The sequence below is a fragment of the Benincasa hispida genome, chromosome 2, assembly GCF_009727055.1.
Source record: "Benincasa hispida cultivar B227 chromosome 2, ASM972705v1, whole genome shotgun sequence".
NCBI classification, from domain to species: domain Eukaryota; kingdom Viridiplantae; phylum Streptophyta; class Magnoliopsida; order Cucurbitales; family Cucurbitaceae; genus Benincasa; species Benincasa hispida.
This window is the reverse complement of record NC_052350.1, coordinates 6,130,996-6,156,253: the sequence shown is the minus strand read 5'-3', so window position 1 is coordinate 6,156,253 and position 25,258 is coordinate 6,130,996. Positions and strand designations below refer to the sequence as shown.

At 32.3% G+C, this 25,258-nt stretch overlaps 3 protein-coding genes across 4 annotated transcripts; all 3 read right to left on the bottom strand.

Annotated features, from left to right (window-relative positions):
• Positions 1–331: 331 nt before the first annotated feature.
• On the bottom strand, positions 332–3,198 carry LOC120071052 (transcription factor bHLH47). Of its 2 annotated transcripts, XM_039023055.1 has the most exons (5): positions 2,894–3,198; positions 2,396–2,504; positions 1,953–2,071; positions 1,617–1,744; positions 332–1,501 (listed from the first exon to the last, which is right to left on the bottom strand). In XM_039023055.1, exons 2-5 carry the CDS (start codon positions 2,461–2,463, stop codon positions 1,097–1,099), a joined length of 720 nt encoding a protein of 239 aa, XP_038878983.1. In that variant the 5' UTR covers positions 2,464–2,504; positions 2,894–3,198; the 3' UTR covers positions 332–1,096. The 2 variants fall into 2 exon arrangements, with proteins under 2 accessions (XP_038878983.1, XP_038878982.1); XM_039023054.1 differs by lacking the exon at positions 2,894–3,198 and having other exon boundaries at positions 2,396–2,877.
• Positions 3,199–4,043: 845 nt separating this feature from the next.
• LOC120071051 lies at positions 4,044–10,016 on the bottom strand. Its single transcript, XM_039023053.1, has 10 exons — positions 9,641–10,016; positions 8,521–8,687; positions 8,370–8,434; positions 7,957–7,997; positions 7,695–7,783; positions 7,479–7,592; positions 6,196–6,273; positions 5,504–5,569; positions 4,922–4,999; positions 4,044–4,492 (listed from the first exon to the last, which is right to left on the bottom strand). Exons 1-10 carry the CDS (start codon positions 9,765–9,767, stop codon positions 4,385–4,387), a joined length of 933 nt encoding a protein of 310 aa, XP_038878981.1. The 5' UTR covers positions 9,768–10,016; the 3' UTR covers positions 4,044–4,384.
• A 5,855-nt stretch (positions 10,017–15,871) lies between these two features.
• On the bottom strand, positions 15,872–19,521 carry LOC120071544 (transcription factor TCP14). Its single transcript, XM_039023873.1, has one exon. The coding sequence runs from the start codon at positions 19,044–19,046 to the stop codon at positions 17,865–17,867; it is 1,182 nt and encodes a 393-aa protein (XP_038879801.1). The 5' UTR covers positions 19,047–19,521; the 3' UTR covers positions 15,872–17,864.
• Between the last annotated feature and the right edge of the window lie 5,737 nt (positions 19,522–25,258).

Below are 25,258 nucleotides of genomic sequence, written 5' to 3'. Positions count from 1 at the left end.
TTGTTGTGTGAATAATTTTTTGTTAATGGTTTTTGGATAAATTAACTTTTTGTGAATAAATTTAGGTGGAGAATTTTTAGTGAACTAATTTGGTAATCTAGTTGTTGAAAGTGGAAATTTAATAAGGGACATAAGAATAATTATACAACAAATATTTACCATGCTTACAATGGTCATTTTTGTCAATTTTCCGTCTTCTCTTCTCCATCTCCATCTTTCTTTTATCTATAACTCAAGAATCAAAAGGTATTTTTCTCTAAATATTATTATTACCAAGTCAACCTAGCTGGTTAGAGCATATATTCTCAATTAAGAAGTCAAAAGCTAAGCCTGTTCAATCTTAAAAAAAATGTTATTACTACCAAAGGTTCCAAATTGACACAACCACTTTACAGATAAAATAACTCAAGAAAGGATGACCATAAGGAATATGAATCTCAATATTTCAATACTTGAGAGGCTAAGAAGTGTTCTTTATTTGGTACTTTGGGAGCGCTGAAAGCTGAGGGTCCACCAAACAAAAGTTTCCACGTAATGACAAAGGAGGTAAAGTGAAGCCTTCTCGAACGCACACTACTGCTTCTTTTTGTCTCAGATTCCCAAAATGTTTTTGAGCTTGACTGAGAAAATTCCAAGAGCTCCAAGCAAAGTGAAACTGGTGGTCAGCCTCGTATTCCCCAAAGATCCTAAGATCTGAGCAATTTTGTTCACAGCATTCCAATCTCTTTTTCATTTCATAACTTAGTAGATTTCTACAAATATCCAGGTTGAACGGTCTTGAAAATCAGGGGAATGAAGCAGTGGTTTCTTTTTTGGAGGGGGGAGAAAGGTGGGAACCAAACTGCTGATTCATTAACTTGTTACGGGGTAAATAACTAAAGATTCTAAGTCCCGAACGTTGTTCGAATCTAACGTCCTACTAATAGACAGATCCTAAAACACAGGTTAGCCATCAGCCATTTTTAACTTATACTACAATCATCTGTCTGCTGAGGGCATCTGTTTTATAAAAACAAAAGAGGTCACTACATCAACCAGCTCTGACTTCTGTCAGATCCTTTTCCTCCCATATCTGCAATGCTCTTGCAACCAATGGCTAAAACTCTTTACTTGCTTCTGTTTGTGACGATTTGAGAATTCCAGCAGGCCATGAATCTGCTGGTGTTGGATATCTGGCATGTGGTTTGCTTACATGTGAGGTAGGCATTGTCGGGGCATGAGCTGCATCCCTTGCTGGATAAGATGGGAGATCTGGTCGCACAGGAACGATAAAGACGGTATGTGTTTGCTGCAATGTAGGTTCCATAACAGGCAATCCAAGGCATTCCCCTGAGAAATGTGGTACTGTCGTCCCTTGTTGCAGAAACTCTGCAGGTGGGGGGGCAATGTTTAAGTCAGGTTTAGAGTGTACAGCCCTTGATTGTAACTCACTTTGTAGTTTCTCAATCTGAGATGCTAAAGTAGAAGTCTCTTCTCGCAGCTCATTCTTTTCAATGTCGACCTGTACGATATAATTCATGCAATTTTTATCATGTAGGTAAAGAAATCAAGTCAACTATTTAGAGAAGTATTCCTTTTGAATTCAAAGGAGGTAATGGTCTTTTTAAGAGCCTTACGTATCGAGATTCTGACAACAACGACGCATGCTCCTTTCTAAGGCACTCAATCTGACCAAACAAGTCTTTCAGCAACCGACTTGCTTCACACAATATAGATGCCTTCCCATTATTCGGTTCTGTCAGCTCTGCAGATGACCATTCCAAGTATGAGAATAGCTGACAATGTGCCACAATAGGGAATATCTTAACAAATCGAAATTGGGAGCATATCAAGCTACATTTTACATAAGAAGACATTTTCCCCAAATGGTAAGACATAAATATGCTCCAAACTGAGGGCCATCATGAAAAAGAAAAGCAATATCGCCATAAATCTCCAGAAGCAGAAATTACCAAGTGCATTTGCGAGGTCAAGGAAGAGATCGTTTAAATGCTCTCGCTTCAACTTCTCCCTCTCAGCCTTGTGAATTTTTTTAGGAACTTTCACCTGATTTTTTTTACCAGGACAATTCCTGCAGAAAGAGCCAGTTCAAAGTTTAACATTGATATTGCTAAACCATCACAAATTACCTAATGTAACATCTTTAGCATATTCATGAATACATTGCAAACTATCATCAGACAAACTTTCTAGCTTCTACCAACAACACACTAATGATTTAATTCGAAACAAAATTGCAAAATCGAACTCCACCTTTCCATTCCACATAGGCATATTCAACAACTAATTCGCTACTTCAGGCGATCGACAGATACAACGATAGAAGCACTATAATTTGAAACATTCAGTACATTCAACAAAGTAAATATTAGGATCGAGAATCATCAAGAGTTACCTAGAAACCGATGCCACGACTGTAGCATCAGTTTCAACAACCGACTTTGAAGGAACCTCAGAGACCATGATCTTCAACAGCAAGTGAAACAGAGTGAAATGACGAAATTCTGCAATTATCATAATCCCCACGAACAAATCTTAATAATCAAAGCAAAGCAAACAACTTGAAGCTAGAAACACATTCCAATTTGCAAAAAAAAACAATGCAAAACGAAAGGCCTGTCCAAAGAAATCCTTTTTCTCATTTGAACCACCGCAAGAAATTATATAAAGCATACGAGTTAGGTCATATGAGTGGTAATTGCTACTCTACATGTTGCAATAGTAAACAATTGAAATATCCAGCATTTTCAAAGTTAAAATTCAGCAAAGAGGCGTATTTGGCAGAAAATTGTGAAAAACAAACAGAGGCAAGTAAGAAAATGAAGAAAACCATAAGAAAGCAAAGAGGAGAAACAAAATTGAAAAGAATCAATTGGTGAATAAGAGACGATACCTAAGAAGCAAAGAAGCAGGGAAAGGTTGAAGAGGAAGAGAAAGGGGAGAAATTAGAAGATGAAGAAAGAGAGAAATAGAAGAAAATGGTGGGAAATTAGGGTTGGCGCAGCATGATCTCAACTGGGCGTGTGGAAGGAAGGTCTGAGACTATTAAGGGCACGTGGCCGGCGAGTTGCCGGAAGCATGGTCGACACGCTCCAATTTTGTCGTTTCCTCTCCATTTCAATTTCATCTCTCTCTTTTTCCCTCATTTTGCCTGCCTGCCTTCTGACTTGGCCTTCTCCAATATTTCATTGCCACATCACTTACATCACATTTTCCTTACATTACATAATTAAAAGTTTTTTTTTTTTTTTTTTTTAGTATACTAACAAATGCGGAGGTATTCAAAATTTTAGTCATCCGCGACTTCTGAGTACATTTAATTAGACTATGCAACTAAATTTAGGATCCATCTAATATGAAAACAGTACATCACAATCATAAAATTCTCGATAAGTAAATTTAGTTCAACGATAATTGACACATAATCTTTTTCTTAAATTAAAGGTTGCCAAAATGTCAAAACATATCTTTTCCTATAACAAATAAAAAACTTCAAAACTTTTTTTGAGTTGCATATATCGTCCTTTGTTTGATTTTTTTTTTTTTTTTTTTCTTAATTCCTTTAGTTGTGTTTGTGTTTGGTTATATCTTGACCTCAAACTGTGAGATTCTCTTCATTTTATTGTAATTAAATATCTTTCCAAATAATAATAATAATAATAATATTCATGGCTAATAAAGAAAACCATATTAATATGTGCTCAAAAACTTAAAATATCTATTATCTTTCTTTATAAGACCTTAAAAATATATAATGTTATATTCTCAAAAACATATAATACGCATACATTCAGAAAATTATGCACCAAGATCCTAGTACTTTGATGGGATATAATATTTAAAAATAGTAAAAAAAAAAAAATATTATTATGGAGTTGGTATAAAGGATTAAAATAAAATTATCCTTTTAAGAGGTGAAACCCAACGTGTGGCATCCACGAGGGGGAAGACGAATGCATTGTCCCATTGAGCATTGAGGAGCGTGTCCGCCACACACGCGCATTCCTGAAACTCATCTCCCCGTAATGCTTAATAAGGGGCCCTTTTTTTAACGAGTCAAACTTATCCACTTTCATAACACTGGTAGATGTTTTACCTACTTGCTTTTAGAGCTCCGTTAAATAAATAAGTAAGGGGACAGAGAAGGTCCATCTTTATTTATTTACAATAAAGCTCTTTGTAACGTATACCTCTCTCAAGTTTCACGTGGTCGATAAATTTTGAAATCATTCGGAGGAGGGGGGCCGTGGAGCAGACAAATTGGACTGCTATTCAATGCTCTTACTTTTAGCCCGCACTGAGCATCAACTATGGCTAAGAGAATTGTTTAAAACTTGTGTGTATTAGCATCAATGGAGACATATATATATAGACATTCTTCATCTCAAGAGCTGGAGCAGCCAAGCGGGAACTTGCGAACCTTCATTCTTCCATTCAAAGCCAGAGCTAAAACATCATATTCCTCCACATACCACAGCTCCGACACCACTGCCTGCAATATTTCAATTCCTTATAATTCATTTTAAGCTATGTATCGTTTTCACCTTTCATGCAACCAATCCAATATACATTATATTCCAATATGCCCATCTACTTTCACATTACAACTCTTACAATGACTTTTACCCCCAAAAACAGTTTTTAACTAGTAAAGCATCTGAACTGACCTATGTATACTAATTATGTCATCTCTATAAGAAGGAAGAGGATTGGACTTGGACCCATCCTCACTATACCCAGTCTACCAAGCTAAGTTTTAAATATAAAAGAACCAAAACATGAAAGTAAAAGTATATGTATGCATGTATGTATTGTTACTCAAAAGTAAGTTTAAGCTGATGGGTGAAGACAATTTTATGTTATATCATCTACATGTATGCATGCATACAAATAAATAAAAAGATGGAGATTAATAACTTACCTCGGACCCACGGATTTGTTTATTCAAGCGAGCAACCAGCTCGTGAAAGAGTTGGAGTTCATCAGAACTTCTATGGAGCTACCACAACAAAAAAAGAAAAGGAAGTCACAGAAAAGTAAAGATTCAACAGATGTGCCATCTACTACAAAGTACAAATGGGCTTAAGACTTCATCATAATTTTGAGAAGTTCCCATTTTTTGTATTCAATTCGAATTTACATTTATTATTTTAAAGAAAAGAGTGTGCTTCATAATGTTTCTCTTTTTAGAAATCGCCTATATAAGTATATTAAAAGAAAACATCCATTTGATAAATTTTCTAAAATTCTATCTTGGGATTTTGGTTTTTCTTTTGCTTACTTCAGAAGAAGAAAACGGAAATTTTCAGAGTAGAAGTAAATTTCTAGAAAATGTATGAAGTCTCCATAATCCCCTCTCAAATTCAGTTCAACGGAGAAAGATTATCACAATTTATCACATCCATATATCAGTTCCTATCCTCACCACACAATTACGGCAGGCTATCTGAATCTCAAATCGAAGTAAGAAATATTTGAAATAAACATTGGTCCAACATAGTACCGTTTCTGAAGCTTTTGGGTGACCCAAAAGCCGAGCAAATGATGTGTGAAGAATAGCAGCATCGTACTGTGGAAGGCAGTGGCACTGAAAATTAGTTTTGTCATACTCATAATTTATGTCAATGATTGGCAAGAGAAATCAATAAATGCAGCATAAAGTGTATGACATTATAAAACTTTGAATCCATTGGTTGCACACGGGAACTGCAAACCATTCTTCTTATCTTAAATGATGTAAATAAAATTAGGCATGGGAAGCGTCTAATCTAAAATATTTCAGGCCTTCATCTTTTCAATTAAAGAACTTACCAAGGTGTCGGCCAAAATATTCTTTTGATATCAGAAACAGTTAAATGTTATTAACAAAAAAATTTCCCCCAAATCCATATGTAAACTTTCAGGGGCAAAACCTCAACAACGCCCAGAAAGTGGCAAAGCAAGATGGAAACTAATAGCTGTTACGTCAGTGGGGAGAGTACCAAATCAAGGATGCCAAGTCCCCACCAATCTCATAAATATGCATCCAAGCCAAAAGTTATAGATCACGGGACAAGTTCTCTCATCTATTATCTGAGTGTACTCATACTACATGCCCTCAAACTTAGACGATAACTCTAAAAATAACTATGGACTAGGATTTTGCTGACTGCCATTATTTCAAATAAACTGGGATTAAGAATCACAAACTCATACAAGTTGCTTCTCAGGTGCATGTGGAAGCGCTGCCCTTAGTTTAGCACGGATGGTAACAGGATCTGTCCCTGATATTACCTACACAAAAGGAAAACTAAGGATCAGCAAAAATTTATGATTCGACAATATTCTTAAACTCCCTGGTCCTCATGGCAGGAGAAATAATAGCACCAGCTAATTGTCTTCCTTCAAAAGACCAAACGATTGAGTCCCAAACTATTTCTGGCGGAACCCTCCGAGATTTTAGAGAAAAACCACGCTGCATTTTTGCGAGAACTCTTACCCATATTTTACCATTTCTTAGACCAAATTACATCCCTAAAAGGAATTTAGTTTTCCAATTGACATGAATATCATAATGCAAATTTTCTGTCCAATGTAATACAACGATGCCAAAAATATCAGAGAGTAATGATGAGTTATGTTATGTCTTATGATAAAAATTATCTCAGGTCTTTTTTTTTACCTCCGTGATTGTCTAAGGTCTAAGCTAGCTTGCACGCACCTCAACTATTTTTTCAGGACAACCATCTAATCCTCCTATATTTGGTAGCTAAGAAAACTCATAGGATAATTAATCTTAAGTGACCATCATGGCTTGAACCTATTAACTTTAAATCCTTTAAAACATACATTAGCCCTTCATTGACCACGGCTCAGGCCTTCATTGACCACGGTTCAGGTGTATTTCTTCATTCTTAGTATATTTACTTATCTGGTTGGTTATCTCATGCCATATTTCAGTTATCATAAATCAGTTCTCAATATATGTCTCTAGTTTTTATCATGCCAAATAATGATTGAAAAGATTTGGGTGATTTCTTCATTCTCAATATATTTCTCTAGTTCTTATCCAGAATGACGAGATTTTTACTTATTTGGATATTTCACTAGAGTTTAAGTGAAAAGTTACATATACAGAGTACCATATAAAATGTTTATCAGCGAAATTTTCAAAAAATGGAAGGAGACCTCTGTGAACTTTTGTGCATTCTCAATTCAGTTTGTTGTCCCTCTTCTTAAACCGAAAAACAAAAGGCTATACAGAACGTTGATCTTTACATTTAACGTGCGAGAACATGACAGTGTCATTGACCATAATCTGAAAAATATGGCAAACAATGAACTGTGCAAGTCGTGTTTTCCTCACCCAGTATGAATGTATTGTAAAAAAAAAAAAAAAAAAAAAAAAAAATGAAGAAGAAAGAATGAAACCAAAATCTAGGCACTTGATCAATCTAGAAATGCTAAAGTGATGTCACCATAAGTTAAAAGGAAATGACCTGCCAAAATCCCAGAAGAACACCGGTTGAAGTTAGAATAACCCTGTCTAGAACTATTTTCAATCGGCACATATGCTCTGTTGCAGCCTTCACAGCAGCTGCTTCAGCTTCAATCTGCCAAACAGAAGATTTGTTGAAAAAGTATACAAAAAAAAAAAAAAAAAAAAAAAAAAAAGGTTCAAAACATCACAATAACGGATACAGAAGGAAACTTGCCTCATTGTCAGTAGCAGGAATCGGTGAAATATGATGTGATGCATGGAACATGCTAAAATGGTACAAGCTAGAGTTCTGAAACCAAATTGCTAAACAAAGAATAGGGGAACATGCGTTAAGGAATTGTACCATACTCATTAAAAAAAATTAAAATAAAAATAATAATAAAAAAAGGTGATCATATCTACGTAGAAACGTATTCATATTGACAATAGGAAGTAAACTACGATCTACTTAAGAAAATGAAAAAAATAAAACAAACCTTTATCAAAATAAGGATCAAATATAGATTTTACAGCCTCACTGCAGCACAACAAAAATGTTTATGAATAGCCAATAGGCATAACCATTATAACTAAATAAGACAATAAAGAGTCCTACAACGAAAAGGGAAAACAGTCTAGGATGTATAATAATTGAAGATGTTTACTCTCTTCAATTGTAACATGTTTAATTGACAAAGAGAACTTCTTACCCTTAACCATAATCAAATAACTTTTTGTGCATGAAATTACAAGATGGCAAACATATCCTTTCCTAACTCCACCACTTATATTTTATTTATTTATTTATTTCTGATGCCATCACGAGATGCTAAATGGATTGGTGAACATGAGGAATTCAACGTATAGATAATTTGCAAGGCTATGTTAAAACATGCAAAACAATACTTACGATATGGGAACTGAGTATTCTGTGCTTAGATACAAAACATTAGCGCGAACAGGTGGATTAGCTGCCTGCATAGATGAAAAGGACGTCCTTTGCAACAAATGTGGGAAGAAATATTAAATTTAGAATATAATTTCTTTAAGAAATAGCTTGCCTTCAATACAGGGGTCACAGATCCATCCTTGATAGTGAAGATATCAGAAAGTGATAAAGACTGAGACGTTTCACCGCCCTTGAGGAATAGTGCCCCTTTCTCATCCAAATCCCTCTCCATCTTATCGTATAATTTTGATCTTAACTCAGAATTAGACACCAAAGAATCTGATAGAGGTTTTCAGCAAAGGGCTACACTTTATTTCATATATCTTGCTCAACCCAAATAAAATAGAACACGGTATTATAAATGCAAGCAGTAATATTAGATTCTTTGGATGACATGACACATGGTTGCAAGCACAAAAGCTTCAAAAAATTGGCAAATCTAAAGCAGATTGTGTTAGTTCTTTTGTGGTAGAGGTCCATTGTAGAGATTGGGAATCCAAATTAGCCACACTCCAAACCAATTTCATAAACTTTTGAAGTAAATTCACATGCAAAGCAACTTATAAAAGGAAGGATTGGTATTTGTAACATAAAAAATGCCTACAAATAAATCAAGATTGAAAAAGGAGATTAGGGGAAAATCCATTCATTCAAATAAATACGTTGAGTATTGATAGATATTGTTATGAATTTTACTAAATTCATCATCACCTAACAACCTAATTTTTGAATCAGGTATTTTGTAATGTGATACTCTCTTAACAGCAATTCCGCAACATGATATTAGATCAAAATCTTAGCTCAGTTTTTTTAAAATGTTATTTCCTTCTATTACATTGTATTATTGAAACAAATATCTGAGGTCCCGCTAAGCTTTCAGGTCTAATATAAAATCTTAACAAGACAAAAGAATTTTACTTACTTAGTTTATACCGTATAAAAATGGTAATATTTCCCGAGGATGTAAAAAGAAAAGTAATGTTCAAAAAGTTTTCCTTAATTACATTGCTCATGAGAGTATATGAATCGATTCGATCAAACTCACACTGCATTAAGACCATAAAAACTTGTTATGATCAATTGAAACCTAAATTCCCAAATTGGGATCGCCAATTTTCATTCACTTCCCACGCAAAGCCTAACCTAGATTATTCGGAAAAGAGATGGAATTATTTCCCCTTTCAGAAGACGAACAAAACAAAACACTATAGGAGGGGGAAGGAGAAGAATACCTGAGGAAGAAGCGGGACTGGAGTTGTGGAGGGCCATTTGGAAGAGAAAGAAGAAGAGGACAGCAGAGGTGAACCAGATCAAGGCGACAGTGGCAGAGTGAGTCGAGAAAATTGCAGTCCTTCCCATGAAGGATGTGAGCTTTGGAGCAATCCTGGGTGAGTGAGTTCAGTGAAATCGAAAGAGACTGAAAAATCCAAAGAGGGACATTCATTTCACAGAGTCGCGACTCACGAGTTGGCAGTGAGTTGTGACTCGGTTGGTCCGTCCTCCGTGAGATTTTGGGCGACGAAGGATCGCCGACTACGTATTTTCCACGGTTTCACATAACATCTACAACACCTTCCATTTCGTCGCCCTCACTTTACCGTACCAGAGTTCCTGAAAATTATTAACGCTAATATAATTTGTCATTTTTTTTTAGTGAAATTCAAACAAATTCTCTTGTGACTAAATCATTAATATAAAAATAGTGTAATCGCAATATATAATATTTTTAGTGATAATAATTAAGTATATAACAATATTTTTTAAAAAAAATTATAAATATAGTAAAATCTATCCGTGGTAGACTTCTTTTGTTGATAGACTCTAACCAACGATACGGTCTATCACTAATAGACTCTTACTAGTAATATGGTCTATCACTGATAAACTATTTAAATTTTTCTATATCTACATTTTTTTTTTACGTTAGGTTATATTTGCTATAATTTGGGTTTGAATGCTATATTTGCAATTGTCCCTATAAAAGATTATGGATCGAAATGAACCAAAATTGGAAGTACAAAGACCAAATTTAACATTTATAAAGTAAATTAACCAAAATGAATCAAATTTGAAAATATAGGGACCAGACTGAACATTTTGAAAGTAGATGGATCAAAATGAACAAAATCCGAAAGCATAAGTACCAAAATAGTATTTAAACTGCCAACAAAAGTATAGTTCAACCGGCATAGTGTTCATCCTATCAACCTTGTAGTTTAAGGTTCAATTTTCCCACCCCACACTTTAATTTCAATATCTTTCTTTAAAAAAAATTGTATTTACCAAGATTTATTTATGAAGTAAAATTTTAGTCCTTAGAACAACATAAGTGAGTAACGATTTAAATTAACCCAACTTAGTTTAACAATAATTTATCAGTAGTTATTTAGAGTTAAAAGTTGAATTAGCCTCTCTTAGTTTTTTTTTTTTTTTTTCTTTTATTTTTTGTAACTAGACCATGATTTGTATTTAATTGATGGATGGGAGAAACTTTTGTTCATTGATTGTGAAAAAGAAAGGAAAGGTACTAATTTTTGTCCATTTAAAACGTTTAATGATTATGACTTTTTAGACTTAAAGTAATTATGACCGTTGCCACGTACATGTATGCTAATACCATTTTAAAAACTCGAGAAAATGTTATGAGGAAGAATATTAACTATATGCAATTTAACCAAACAAAATAAGCGGTTACAAAATATAACAACTAGGTTTAAAGTATTTATAAATATAATAGAATACAAAAGAATTTATAAATATGGTAAAATCTAGATTTTGCTAATTTATCAACGATAAAGTCAATCATGAATAGATTTTGTTATATTTAGAATTCTTTAAAAATTTAAAATATAACAAACAAAACTGGAGGGATGGGACATCATCTACTTATTTTTATTATTATTATTATTGTTTTAGTGACCAAACTTGTATGTACATTTTTAAGAATTCAAAAATATTTTTTCTTCGTACTCCAAAATATATCTTTTAATCACTTAGAAGATTAGTTGAAACATTTAACAGACGTTAAATGACCACTCGACCCCAGATCATCAGTTGGCGCAATAAGCAGAGATGACTTTAGGGTTGGTGGGTCTAGTCCCAAATGGCCAATGCCAATCCCATAAGGCCATAAACAATGTCCTAACAACCAACCTGTAGCCTCAGAACAAACCCAACCACATGCCCATTGCTTTTATGGGTCCATTTTCCATTTATCAATGATTTCATTACTAAATCCCCCTTTTCCCTAATTCCTCCCTTTTACATTTCTTCCGTTAATCCTCTTTTTTGTCCAATTTCTAATCGTTTTATTATGAATAATTTTGATGCCAAACTCGAATATTCAATTCTTCTTTTTTTTTTTTTTTTTTTCAAACGAATAATTCAAAGCCAGACAACATGCTTTTTTTTTAATGCTTTAGATATCTTACCATAACGCCACCCTTTTTTTTTACTGTTCAAAGTTTTGTTTCTTTCTTTAACAAAAAGCAACTCCAAAGAAAAATGTATTCTTTAAAATATATGTCTCTCATATTTGTTAAAATATACTTTAGAGTTCTTTTAATTTCTATTTCTTTACTTTTGACAAATCTTGAATTTAGCCACTTAAAATTATTTTTTTATTAAAATTGATTAATTAATTAGAAAAATTACGTAAAATTACAATAGGCTATTATATTTTCAAAAGTTATAAAAATACTATTAAACTAGCTTAGAGACTAGAATTAAATTTTTTTAGAAGTACGAAGAATAAAATCTATGAAGCATAGATACTTTATGTGAGTCAAAAAATCAGTATCAGACACATATCAGATACCGATACTTCACAGATACGTATCTGACACGCGATTTGACGTATCTATTTTTATGCGTACTTTTTTTTTTAAAAGAAAAAAGACAAGTAACTCATATAATATTTCTCAAGCTAAAATTAGGCAACCTATTTAAAAAATTCTACTCAAGTCTAAAACTAAAAGAAAAATAAATAAAAAACGGACCAAACCATAGACTAGAATCATCTAATCTCCATTTTCACATTTGAGTCCCCACAAAGTTCACTAAAATATAAATCATTTAGATGTCTTCAACAATAAGTTTTTCGTTTATATTCATACTTCTCTCTCTAATATTTTCTTCTTCTTCTTTGCAATATGAGTCACTTTTCTATTGTATTTTATTAACTATTGTACTTCAACATCTTAGATGTTGTTTTTTTTGTATTGTATTTTAGTGTTTGTATTCTATTTTGTGCTATTGTTATTAACCTGTATGTTAAATTTATCTATATCCTAAATTTTTTTAAAGAAAAAAATATATATTCAACGTATCAATATCTCATTTTTTAGAAATATATATATTAAAAAATATATATAAAAAAGTGACGTATCCTTAAACGTATTCGTATCTTAGTTTTTTAGAAATTGACGAATCGACGTATCCGATCGTATTCGTATCGTGTAATCGTATTTGTATCTGAGCTTTATAGACTAAAATTGATTAAATTCTAAAATACAGGGAGAAAAATGACATTTTAACCTTTATTTTCTTTTAATAGGTCGAAAACTAATATATTTAATTAGAGTTTTGAGATGACACCTTTTTTTTTTCCAAAACCATCCCGGCAAGTTTGTTGAGTCTAAAGGGGCAGTGCCTTCATTATTTTGATGTTTCTTCAATGATGCATGAACTTTTTTTTTTTTTTTTTTTATAATAATAATTATTATTTTCTTTTTGGATTGGGGACCATTGATTTTGTAGCATATGAACTCATATGCATGTGCCTAATGTGTTGGATAGAGACCTATCTTATTTATTGGTGATAATTGTATTCCAACACAAATTTATTCTTGAAATGTTATTGTCACATTCTCCATTATATTACCAAAATATTTCTTTCACCCATTGGTTTTTTCATCTCCAACTATTGTGTTGTCTATTTGATCAACGGTTTAAATGCCTTCTTCCTTTGACACATGTATTTATCAAAAATTAAAATGAAATAAAAAAAAAAAAAAAAAACATCACATTTTTAAATGATGTAAATGCTTGAAAAATGGTTTTGTGTCGGCAATATTTTTGTTACACTTTTTTTAGACAAGAAACAAGAGAGCAAAACAACTAAATCAGAAACCCCTAATCAAGAGGGGATGAATACATTCTAAGAAAACATCTATGCAGAACAAAGAGCAATCTCGAGAGGAGACTAAAGTTGTAATGTTGTGAGCATATTTATTCTCCTCTCGTAAATTATGACAAAATCGGACGACATTTACATTGTTTCCAATTAAAAGAATATCCTCGATAAAGACCCCAATCTTATAACAAGAAAAATCATCCTCATTCAAAAGCTTAATCATTTCAAAGATAACGGAATTTCATTTGATATTTCTTTTTGAACCTTTTAATTTTAATATATCAAATTTTGAAGTGAGGATCATTGCGTGATGATTTTGATTGTTACGAAGGAAATATCTTTATCACACATATGGTACAAATTTACTGGTCTTAATTATTAATTGAGTTCATAAGTAAACATCTAAATTATTAGTTTGATTTGTGTGGCTTATATTGCCTAATTAAGTGCAAGTTTGATTTAGAAGATAATTCTTCACCAAAAATTATAAATGTCAATTTCAATAAGATTACGACCCTAAATCCAAGTTTATAAACTGTCTTTCATATTATAGGCCAACTTCTGTAGTGCTGAAAACCAAACAAGTGCAGTGTAAGAAGTTTCTATAAAATAATTTTATAACCCAAAATTAAATGTAGTTTTAGATTTTAAAACGTTTTGGAGATTTATAGTGAAATAAAGTGAAACAATTGAATATTGAAATATGAACCCATGAATTTAATTATATGGAAACAAGTTTATGGTTAGAAACTTTCAAATTTTATTGAAATTTCATGTACGAATTTAACATATATGAAAGTTAGATTTGTAGTTTAATTTCTTAATTTGAATACGTTACATTTGATTTTTATCAACTAACAACTCAATTGAGTTAAATTTGACACATATTTCAATTTTTGTATTTATTTAATTTCATTTTGTATTTTGGAGTTTTATTAAAGACTTGTTTGGTAGAGAATTTGGATTCTATTTTATATTTTCAAATTACTGAATTCAGAAAACATGTGTTTGACAGACAACTCGGATTTTGTTACTGAAAACTATTTTTGAATTTTGTGATCCAAACAATGCAAATTCTGAAAACAACTTTTTTATATTTCCATTCTATCTAATTTTGAATTTTAAATTTTAAAATATAGAATTATATTAAATTAAATTAAATTAAATTAAAAACATTTAGAGATACAACACATCATGTTATAAACTCAATTCATTTTTTTAAAAGAATATGATATATATTATGTAATGTATTATAAATTATATAATATTACAAAATAATAATTATATAATCTATTAACATATATTATATTTATAAATAAATAATAATTTATTGTGAACTAAATATTGGTGGATAACTCTAATTAGTTTTATGATTTATAAATATATAGTATCAAACACATTTCAAATAATTGTTTAAATTAGAATCCAATTTCTTAATTTTGAATTCCTTGCTTTTCAAATTTCTGTTTACAAATTTTCTACCACGGGCCTTGAATTGCCAGCAAAATAAATAACAACTTGTTATTTTGTTTATTTATTTATTATTATTATCGTCGTTATCACATTTCAAATGGAAGAATTCTCTTCTTTCTTTCCACACTAAAATTAAACAATCTTTTTAACATATTTTGGAGGTCCCTTTGAAGGAAATAAAAAGTGTGTGGAGTATTATAAAAATTAAAATTAAGAACGATAATTAAAGTTATAAAGGTTACAAGAGATTGCAATATTTTGAATAACTAGCCTTATAGCTCCTTTTCTTAAAAAAGGGGGGTCCATTTATAATATATATTTTTAAATGATTTGTAATAAATGTGAACAAAATTTCAAACATTTGATTGTTTGTAACATAATAATACACTACACATAATTAAGTATAAGGATAGATAATAATATTTTTTCACTGTCTAAAGTAAGTTTTTGAATTCACAAAACTTCATCGTATCACAGCTTTGTGGTTCCTTTATAAAAATGCAATTTTCATTCATTTTGGAAAAAGTTTAAGTTTTTTAATAATTAAATAATCATTTTTGCTATCAATTAATATTTTGTACAGCTGAAAAAAGGAGAATGTATGTACTTACAGTGATTTTTTTTCTTTTTATATATGGATCATTTTCATACGTATATATAGATCTACCAATTCAATATGTAACTACATTTGCATGAATAATTTTTATTTCATGTTAGTATCAATAATACCTATGGAACTTAAAATACATTTACAAACATTCAAATCCATTATTAAAGGACAAACTAGGAACTTAATAAAAATGTAAGGATAAATGAGAATGTAAATCTTCACTCAATAAATGACAAATATATGAAATTTAGTATAAAAAAATTTAAAAATTTCCCACCATTGTCCCTTCCCTTTTATATATAGTTGTATGCATACAGGTAGATGTTACAACTATACATTTTCTATAATGTCATCACTTCCAGTAAAATGATAACTGCTTTCTTATGTAGATACTCTATCTATGAAATTTATGAATTTGGGTTTTTGAATATATAAAACAATAGACTTTATTATTTTTATACTTACCCTTTTTCACTTATAACTTTCTAACTCAAGATAGGCGATGTGCAGTACTTACTCTAATCCAATAGTGAACAAGCCAATCATATAAAAATTGAAAGTTGCAAACGATGACTACAACATAAAGTCTAGTCTCAATTCATATTTTGATTTTAAAAAAATTATTTATATAAAAATGTGAGAGAAAAGAAAAACATTGAAACCATCATTAAAAATATATATATATATATATATTGTAAACGGTTAACTGCAAGAAAGCTTGTTAATCTACCAACAATACCATAGAGCCAAACACTCTTTAATCAAAGTTGAAACTACATTCAAACAAATCCCTAATATGATAATTTTTTTTAAAGAAAAAATACATACATTTTTAATCACCTACTTAGCTATCATATTTATGAAAAATGAATGAATGGATAAGAAATTTAAAATAATAATTAAAAAAAAAAAAAAGTGAGATTTGAAAATATAGGGTTTAGAGTAGAGCACTGAAATCCAGAGTTAGTTAATAAAGAGAGAATAGAAAAGAAAAAAGAAACGTTGGTGGGCGTTTTGGTAAAAGAGTAAAGGCGTAGAGGAGAGGGCAGAGCATATCATCAATTATTTAGGTAAAAAATTGATAACAGAAAGAGGCAGATTTTGGGACACCCAATCAGTAATCACAAATGACCAATAATCATATCCTCTTTCTTCTCTTCTGACACAAAAACAAAACCCACAAATATTACCTATCCACCATTTAATTTCATTATAATTCTTTTTAATTATTTTTTTACATTTAATTTACCCTCTACCTCTTCTTCAGATTCCATTTTCCTTTCTTCCTCTTTTCCTTTTCCTTTTTCTTTCTTTTTTTTCTTTTTTTTTTTAAGAGAAAACCAGACTCACTCAATCATGTGTAAAAGAAAAAGGAGATGGGCCCATTTTTTTTTTTTTTTTTTGAAATGAACGGTACAGATAAAATGATCCGGTGGGGATCATCAAAACCCTAAAACCTAAAACCCCACCACTGATTCCAAATTTCCTCCAATAAAATTTTAAATTAAAAAATAATAATTAAAAAAAAAAAAAAGGAAGAAGAGAGAATGATCCACCTGTTTGTCAGTGACATTGTACATTGGTTTAGGCAAGGCAGCAGCAAGTGGGACCCACCCACCTGAGCGAACACCTGGAACTGATAAGATTAGGGCCCCACCCCCTCCCCCACCATTTAAGTATTAATCCCCATAATAATAACACGTTAACCTTAATCATTCTTCCACTTACTGTTTCATTCCTATCACTTCCTTATTCTTTTTTTATGTTGGTTAGGTAGGAAACTCTCAAAAACTCTCCCAATTACTGTGCAAATCTATGTCACAAAACTTATAACAAACAATAAACAACAATAATAATAATTAAACTTTGTCAAAGATTAATATAATAATGTTGCAGTAAAAAAAAAAAAAACTCAAATGGGTTGCTTTTTTTTTTTCTTTTTCTTTTTCTTTTTCCTCGCCATAAATATGTGAAGATGATACTTTCTCTCTCTCTCTCTCTCTCTCATTCATCACACCCTTAAAAAAACCTCCAGTATTTATTAATCACACGAAAAAAAATAATTTTAGCCCAAAAAAGAAAGAAAGGAGAAAAGAAAAAAGAAACTCGATTTTTTTTTAAATTTTCTCAATGGAAAATCAAACCTCACGTGTGTTTCCACACATCAAACGACCACACATGTGAGTGGAGCGGCGACGATCGACCGTTTCCGTTTTGCTACGAGTGGTGGCTGGCTGTATCATTGCCGATCATCTCCACCGCCGTTACTTCCACCGCCGCCGTGATGTGAGTGCGACCCACTTCCTTGTGGTTCCAATACGCCGGAGCTTGACACCGACCGATATGGATTTAGCCCTGCAAGTATATTCAAGTGTCCCTCACTGGAACTATTATTCCCTCCGCCGGTGCCGGACCCGAATTGCTGACCTGGAACCAAAGCCACCGGTGCCGGGAAGTTCATGAAATGTAACCCACTCGACATCGTTCCTCTGTACAAGCCGCTGTTATTAACCGACGGAAACGTCCATATCGGATCACCCCCCATCACTTGGTTATTCGGATTCGTAAGCATCCAAAAATTCGCCGGAACCTGAGCTCCTCCGTGACTTGCCGGAATCGTCCCTGCACTTGTCTGCAACAGATATCCTCCCATTTGATGCTGGGATGACGACGACGACAACTCCTGCTCCGTCGACGGTCTTCTCTTCCGGCCTATACTGATTTCCTCCGCCGCTTCGGAGAGGTCGAATGAAGAGGTAGTGTCTCTGAGTTCGGGTTTGGCTTGGAGGAGGGAGTTTCCGATGTTGGTTGACTGGAAATTGAGGAGAGCGGTGGAGGAGGTTTCCGACGAGAGGCCGAATCCAGGGAAGAGGGTTCGACGTTGTTGATGAAGGGAGAAATTCGGGTTGTAATAAGAGGAGGATCGGAGCTGCGAAGGGACGGACAAACTGGAGCCAGAGCTACGTAATGAGATGTTAAGCGATGTGAAATTAGCCGGGATTGTACCGGTTCCAGTGGCGGCAATCACGGCGGGTTCCGCCTGTTGGAGGAGCCACTCGATGGTTTCACCGTCGGACTTATGGCCTAATTCTCGAGTGAGTTGAAATACCCTAGCCGCACATAAGGCCGGCATTCGGATACGACGGCCACGGCCATCGACTTTGGTGTGACGGTCTTTCGTGGAGGTTCTCTTTGGAGGTGGCTTCTTGGAGGGCTCTGCCGCAGAAATGACAATCGCAGTGGTTGTAGGGGGGGTGGTGTCGGCGGAGATGGCGAGAGAAGGGTATGGAGAAGTGGAGCAAGAAGCGGCATCGTCATCTTTCTTTTCGAGTAATTGAAATGGAAAAGTAGGACGGTGGTGGTGTTGGTGGTGGTTCTGTTGGTGGTGGTGATGGTGGTGAAGTTCATCACCTCCTTCCATGATCGCATGAAGAAAATTTCAAAATTAAAAAGAAAAATGTGAAAGAAAAGAAAAAAGAAAAAGAAGAGAAGTGTGAGTGAGTGAGTGAGGGGTTTTAATTAAATAATGGTGGGTCTGTCATTTGTCTAAAATTTGGGACAAACAAAAATTTCTCTGTTATATGTTATATGTTGATGTTGATGATGAGAAGAGGAAGAAGATAGGAGAAGAGAAGGAAAGAATGGGAAACTTTAAGCAACAAAGATAATGAGTGGGAATTATAAGGGGAGGGAGAAAGGGTTTTAAAAAGCATACATTTCTTTTTTAAGGGAAAGAAATTGCTTTCCTTATAACCAGCCCAATCCAGTCCAACCTTTTCTTTTTCTCTTTATTTTCCAAAATTAAATAAATGTTTTATGATGAAAGTAGGAATTAAAAAAAAGAAAAAAAAGAAAAAAAAATTGGGGGAATTAAGGGGAAAAAGGAAAATGAAGACGGGGTGGAAGGGAAGGGGAGAGGATATGTGGGGGTTGCCTTTTTATTGTGGGTTGGACAGCCTCTTTGGTTCAGAGTCCACGTGAGGTGCTTTTTTATTTATTTATTTATTATTTTTATTTTTCTTATATGATTCAATCCACAAGGACAATGGTGGGCAACCTTATGGGACCCATTTCTACTAAGTCAAAAAAATTTGTGAGACTTGTAAAAGGAAATATTATCCCTGTGGGCCCCATCCTTCCCATTCAACTCATCATTTCGTTTTTTTTTTCCCTTTTCGATTAAAAAAAATTGGTGGTAAATCATCTGATTTCAAATAATTTTGAAATTTTTATTTTACTAGGTTTGGAACGAAGAATTTAAAATAAATATATTTGAAATTTTTTGTTTGGATGGTCACCATAAAAGAGATATTAAACAGAAGATGAAAGCAAAAATTATAATTAAGTTGAGTGTATCTTTACAGAAATAGTTATGCATCCACATATGAAGTGGCTAGCTAGACCTCTTCGTTGAAAATTAGTTTGAATCTTATTGTTGATATAATGGTCTAAACCATGTAGTAATTACCAAATAATGAAATATTGAATCGGTCTCTCAACCAATAAAGGGACAAATTCTCCTTCCTCCCCTACAATAATACCCTCTAAGACACTAACTGCCTCAACCAGCTCCACCAACATCCTTTTAATTATGATTTATAAATATGGACATTTTATTGATATAAACTTTTAATTATAATTTGTTAATTAAAAATTTGAATATCACAACGTTAAATAAGTATTTTATCTTTAAAGTCCTATTAACAATACTCTATATTTCAAATAATTTTCTTTCATTGCAGTAACCAAAAATGGACATTCATTTATTCATTCAAATTTGAAGTTCCTCAAATCCGTGAGATTTCAAATACAGCGTTATGTTGCACCTACCTTTTACGTAAAAACTCTTCTTTTTTTTTTTTTTTTCAATTACTTTTTTTGGTTGTGGAAAAAGAGTAGGATCCACAAAACATATTATGCTTTATAATACACATTACACACCCAATTACATATTGTTGTTTTTCTTTCCTCAAAACCAATCAAATAATAATTAAATTAAGATATAAATCATATTTTAATCTCTGAATTTTGAATCTTATTCTATTTTGGTTTCTAGACATTTAAAAAGTATTCACTTTACTCTCTGCTATTAAGATTTTGTTAGCTCTTAAACATAATGGTGAGATGATTTGTATTTTTAGATGATTAAACTACCAAATAAATTAGTCAATTTTGAATTAGGTGGTAAAGGAATTTTTTATAGAAGTTCTTAAAAATCATTTTGCGTCCAAGATTTTGGTCATTCACTATTTTGGCATGTTGGTTATTAGTATTTTACTTCACCTTCATTCGGTTTAATCCATACTAGATGCAATTTCATCATCAAACAAATTTTATCTTTAAATAGTGAACATAATCTTAACCGTAGGAGCCAAAATAAACACTATTTAAAACTTCAACGAACGTTTTTAAAAGTTTATGAACTAAAATAGAATAAGACTCGAAGTTTAAGGATTAAAATAGGATTTAAATCTTAAGTTAATGATGGAGGATGAGTTAAAGGTATGAGAGAAATAATGTAGAATTAGATGTGAGTAAGCTGGCAGCTCAATTACTTAAGAGCTATATATATATTTATAGAAGAAGGGTTTGATACATTGAAAAACAATAAATCATGTAATGATATGCAAAAGAGTATATTATTCCATATGATTCTCTACACTACAAGTGGGGTAATCTCTCTCAATACTCCCCAACACATTAATTAATTATTAAATATCATTTCCTTTCATTTGCTTTTCATTTACGCCATTAATTAAAAGCCTCTCTTCACAACCACACTCATCATCAATATATTAATTAATAATTATATAACCAAATTGTTAAACCCTAAACCCTAATAATCCATAATTAATCAATTTTTTTTTTTAAAATTATTTTTCCTGCGATATAAAATAATAACAGTGCAAACTATTCATGCATGCCCTTACAATGTCACTGTTTTACAACAATGAGGCCTTTTAAAAACATAATTCAGAAAAGAGACAAAATCATATGTTGAGGCTTCAGGGGAATTTGGTGTCCCTTAAATAGAGGAAATTGTGGGTTACCCCCACTATCATTTTTTTTAAAGAGTAGGGACTGTTTTAGGGTTTGTTTACATAAATGCAAATTCAGTAGTACTACTACTACACACTAAACGTCAAAGCTTGGAGCTTTTTAAAAAGACCAACAAAATAATGCTGCTACTCAAATCAATTCAGTTCCTATGTGCTCATATACTCAGTGAATATATCCTTAATTTAACTACTAATTACTCTTTTTCCTTTTTCTAAATCATGATTCATTATATTATTCATTCTGTACTATATATCTCATTTCTCTATCAATGTGGGGGTAATCTTTCAAGTTTCTGCAATTTTGATTATGAGATCAAAATTAATCTTGCACTCGGACATCTCAACTAGGTTGACACATTTTAGCACTTTCATCATATTCAAAAACCCAACATAGTTAGATTCATTCCACAAAAAGAGACACGAAAGAATACATGAAGTGAGTTAGAGGCTATGATGATAGCGCTATGGATATGTTAACCTAGTTGAGATATCTTGGTGTTCCTACTAACCTCCTAACCTCTAGTATCTCATTCAAAAAAAAAAAAAAAAAAAAGAAGTGAGTTTAGAGGGAAAAGTCTCCAATTTAGAGCAATAGTTTTTTTGAACAAGATACCAGGGGCGGAAGAGATCAGAAGATGTACTAAGATATCTTAACTAAATTTTCACATTTGTAGCACCAATCAACCAATAGAAATCGATGTATAAATATTATAATTATAAAAAAAGGGCTAATTTAGAGCACCAATGCCTAGTTGAAATGTTCTAGTACACCTCCTAATTTCTCTCTAGTATTTTGTTTAAAAATAAATAAATAAATCAAAGAGTAGCGATGGCAATATCTTCTAAAAGAGTAAGAGGTGCTTTAAATTTGTAAGCGAATAGACGATTGTTTCCTTCCCACTAAAGGTTCAAAAAGATCTCCTATCATTTCTTTTTTATAAGTTAATTAAAATGGAAGTGTTGATGTCATAAATTTATCAATTAGCAGCTTCTTTTGACCATGAGAAAGTGGTAATATAGAGGACTCAATTCCAAGTTATGGGGTTAATTTTTTAAACTTTTATCATTAACCCAGTAGAGATCAAAAGGCAAATCACCAAGATTTATAAAAGCAAGATATACTTAATTATATAAGAAAAGTGAAAGTATTTGGATGATCTAGCTGCAATCAATGCCAATGAACAACATAAAGTCCTTTTTGCTCTCCACCATCTTAATTATTGATTAACCTCTTATTTATTTATTTTTCCCTAAAAGAAAGGAGGGAAAAGTCTCACAGCTCTTGCAATAGTAAAAATGATAAATACAATCCAATTTGCAGAGTAAAGGGGCAACAATTATTTAAATATTTATTTATTTATTTTTTTTTTTAAAAAATGCATGATAAAAACACTAAAAATAAATGATATAGTTTATATGCTACTGAATTGCCAACATTGAAGGACCTTGAATGGGCACCACAACATGGCTGATCTCTTTTTCACTCTCCTCAGCAAAATAGTATTCCAAATTGAATAAAGAAAGATACCTTACAAGAGAGAATGAAATTAAAAATGGTAAGTTATTACTTGAGGCTAGCTGTGCCTTCTTTTTAAGTTAATAAATATATACCTCTCAAAAGGTGGTTTAATATATTTGAATATTGAGTAGTGAAAAGGGAAGGGAAGGGAAGGGAAGGGAAGGTTTTTTTAGGGTTTTTATTAGAGGGTGGTCTGATAAAAACATAGAGTCTATTCAAGCATGTGGTTGCATCTAATGGGTGGCAGTGTACTGTGTATATATGACACTGATGAAATAATTTATTATTATTTTTTTAAAAAAAAAAAAGAAAAAAAAGAAAAAAAAGAAAAAAAGAAATGGGGCCTATAGTGAAGAAATGTGGACCAGAAATGAGAGAATGCTGCCTTTTCTGAGACCACATGCTCTTGCCACTTATGTATGGCATTGAAGGAGACAGCTTACCCTCTAATTTGGCTAAGATCTTAGTTATTATCTGCTCAAAAAGAAAAAAAGGTTGAAATATATTGGGGAAGTTCCCAAGTTCTAGTCTGGATCCACTCCTCCTGCATGCACCCTTGTTACATAACCAACTTTTGCTTCATCTTCTCCCTTTCAACCACCCAAATTTTAATTAGAAACACATGTTTTGAATGCTTTAAATCTGTTTTCTAGCATATTCAACGATCAAATATGAGGGGTCTTGCTACTCTCTCTTTCTCGTGAACATAGCTAACACACGATTAGTAGTGAACCACATAAATCTTTGTGTTGATTCTCTATTGTTAGTATTTTCTGTTTATCTTTGATTGTTGATTACAATGTAAATCTTTGTGTCCTTCTTTCTTCTCTTGTTTTGCTTGAACAAGACCACTATCTCAAAACTTTTTACCATTCGCATCCTTCTCTCTATCCACGATATATAAGAGAATAGAAAAAGGGAATTCAATCAGACCCAAACTTAAACTGTTTCTAATAAAGATTGAGTTGAAACCAAAGTCATATGTTTTTTTTTATAATGCTTGAAGCCCATTGTTTTCTCAACTTTTTCGATGTAAGACAACTACTCTTATGAATATTTTACCAAAATTTAACAACCGTAACTATTCAAATCCCTATTCAACTATTCACATTTCAGGTCCACAACTAATAATTCTCATGCGATATAATGAGAGATTAATTTAAATCCATTGCTGTTTTTTTTTTCCTCTTGACAGAAATTTATTAGTTTCTTCATCAAAGTTCAAACCCCATGCGTGTGTTGATCATGTTGATGCTCTCCAATTTGATATTTCCCCTGTTTGATATAGGTAGTGATCATTGGCATAATGATTGATTTGTTCTTGTCTATATATATTATCCTTAATGAAAATGAAAAGTAGTTTAGTTAATAATTGGGAAATGGAAAATGGAAATGAGGAAAATGAAAGGGGTGAAGAAAAATAGAAATAGCGAGGAGTTTAGTTTGGGAGAAAAGTGCAAAAGAAAGGAGGGAGGAAGTTTTGCAGCTTTAATAATGAATGGGGACAGTAAAAAGTAAGGTAAAAAGAAATAAAAAATAGAGAGGGAGAGATGGGGCCAAAACCCACGATTTTCTGGCCTTAGAGTAAACCCCATTTCTGACATAAAACCAACAACACTATGCTTCAAAAACTTTGGTTCTGATGCCACGATAGCATGTCCAAGTCAACTCAAACCAAATCAACCACTCTAATAAATCTCATTGTCCAACCCCTTCTCTCCTTTTCATCTTTAATTTAACCACCATACCCAATTTCATCTACCTTTTCTTTCTTAATCAATATATCCACACACACACATATATACATACATATGCGTGGTTATAAAGAATTAATCATATATGCCAATGCTCTAATGTCATTGGACAAGGTCGTTTTCCAAAACAAGATAGCATTTGTTATTGTATATAGTAGAAAAAGTAGTATCAACTTTTGTGTATGTGTATGTGTTTTTTTTTTTTTTTTCAAAAAAAGCTAAAATCATCTTGAAAATATGTTTAAAGGATAACTTTTATGTTTTGTCAATAGGATAATACATCTTCATAACACTTAGAGTT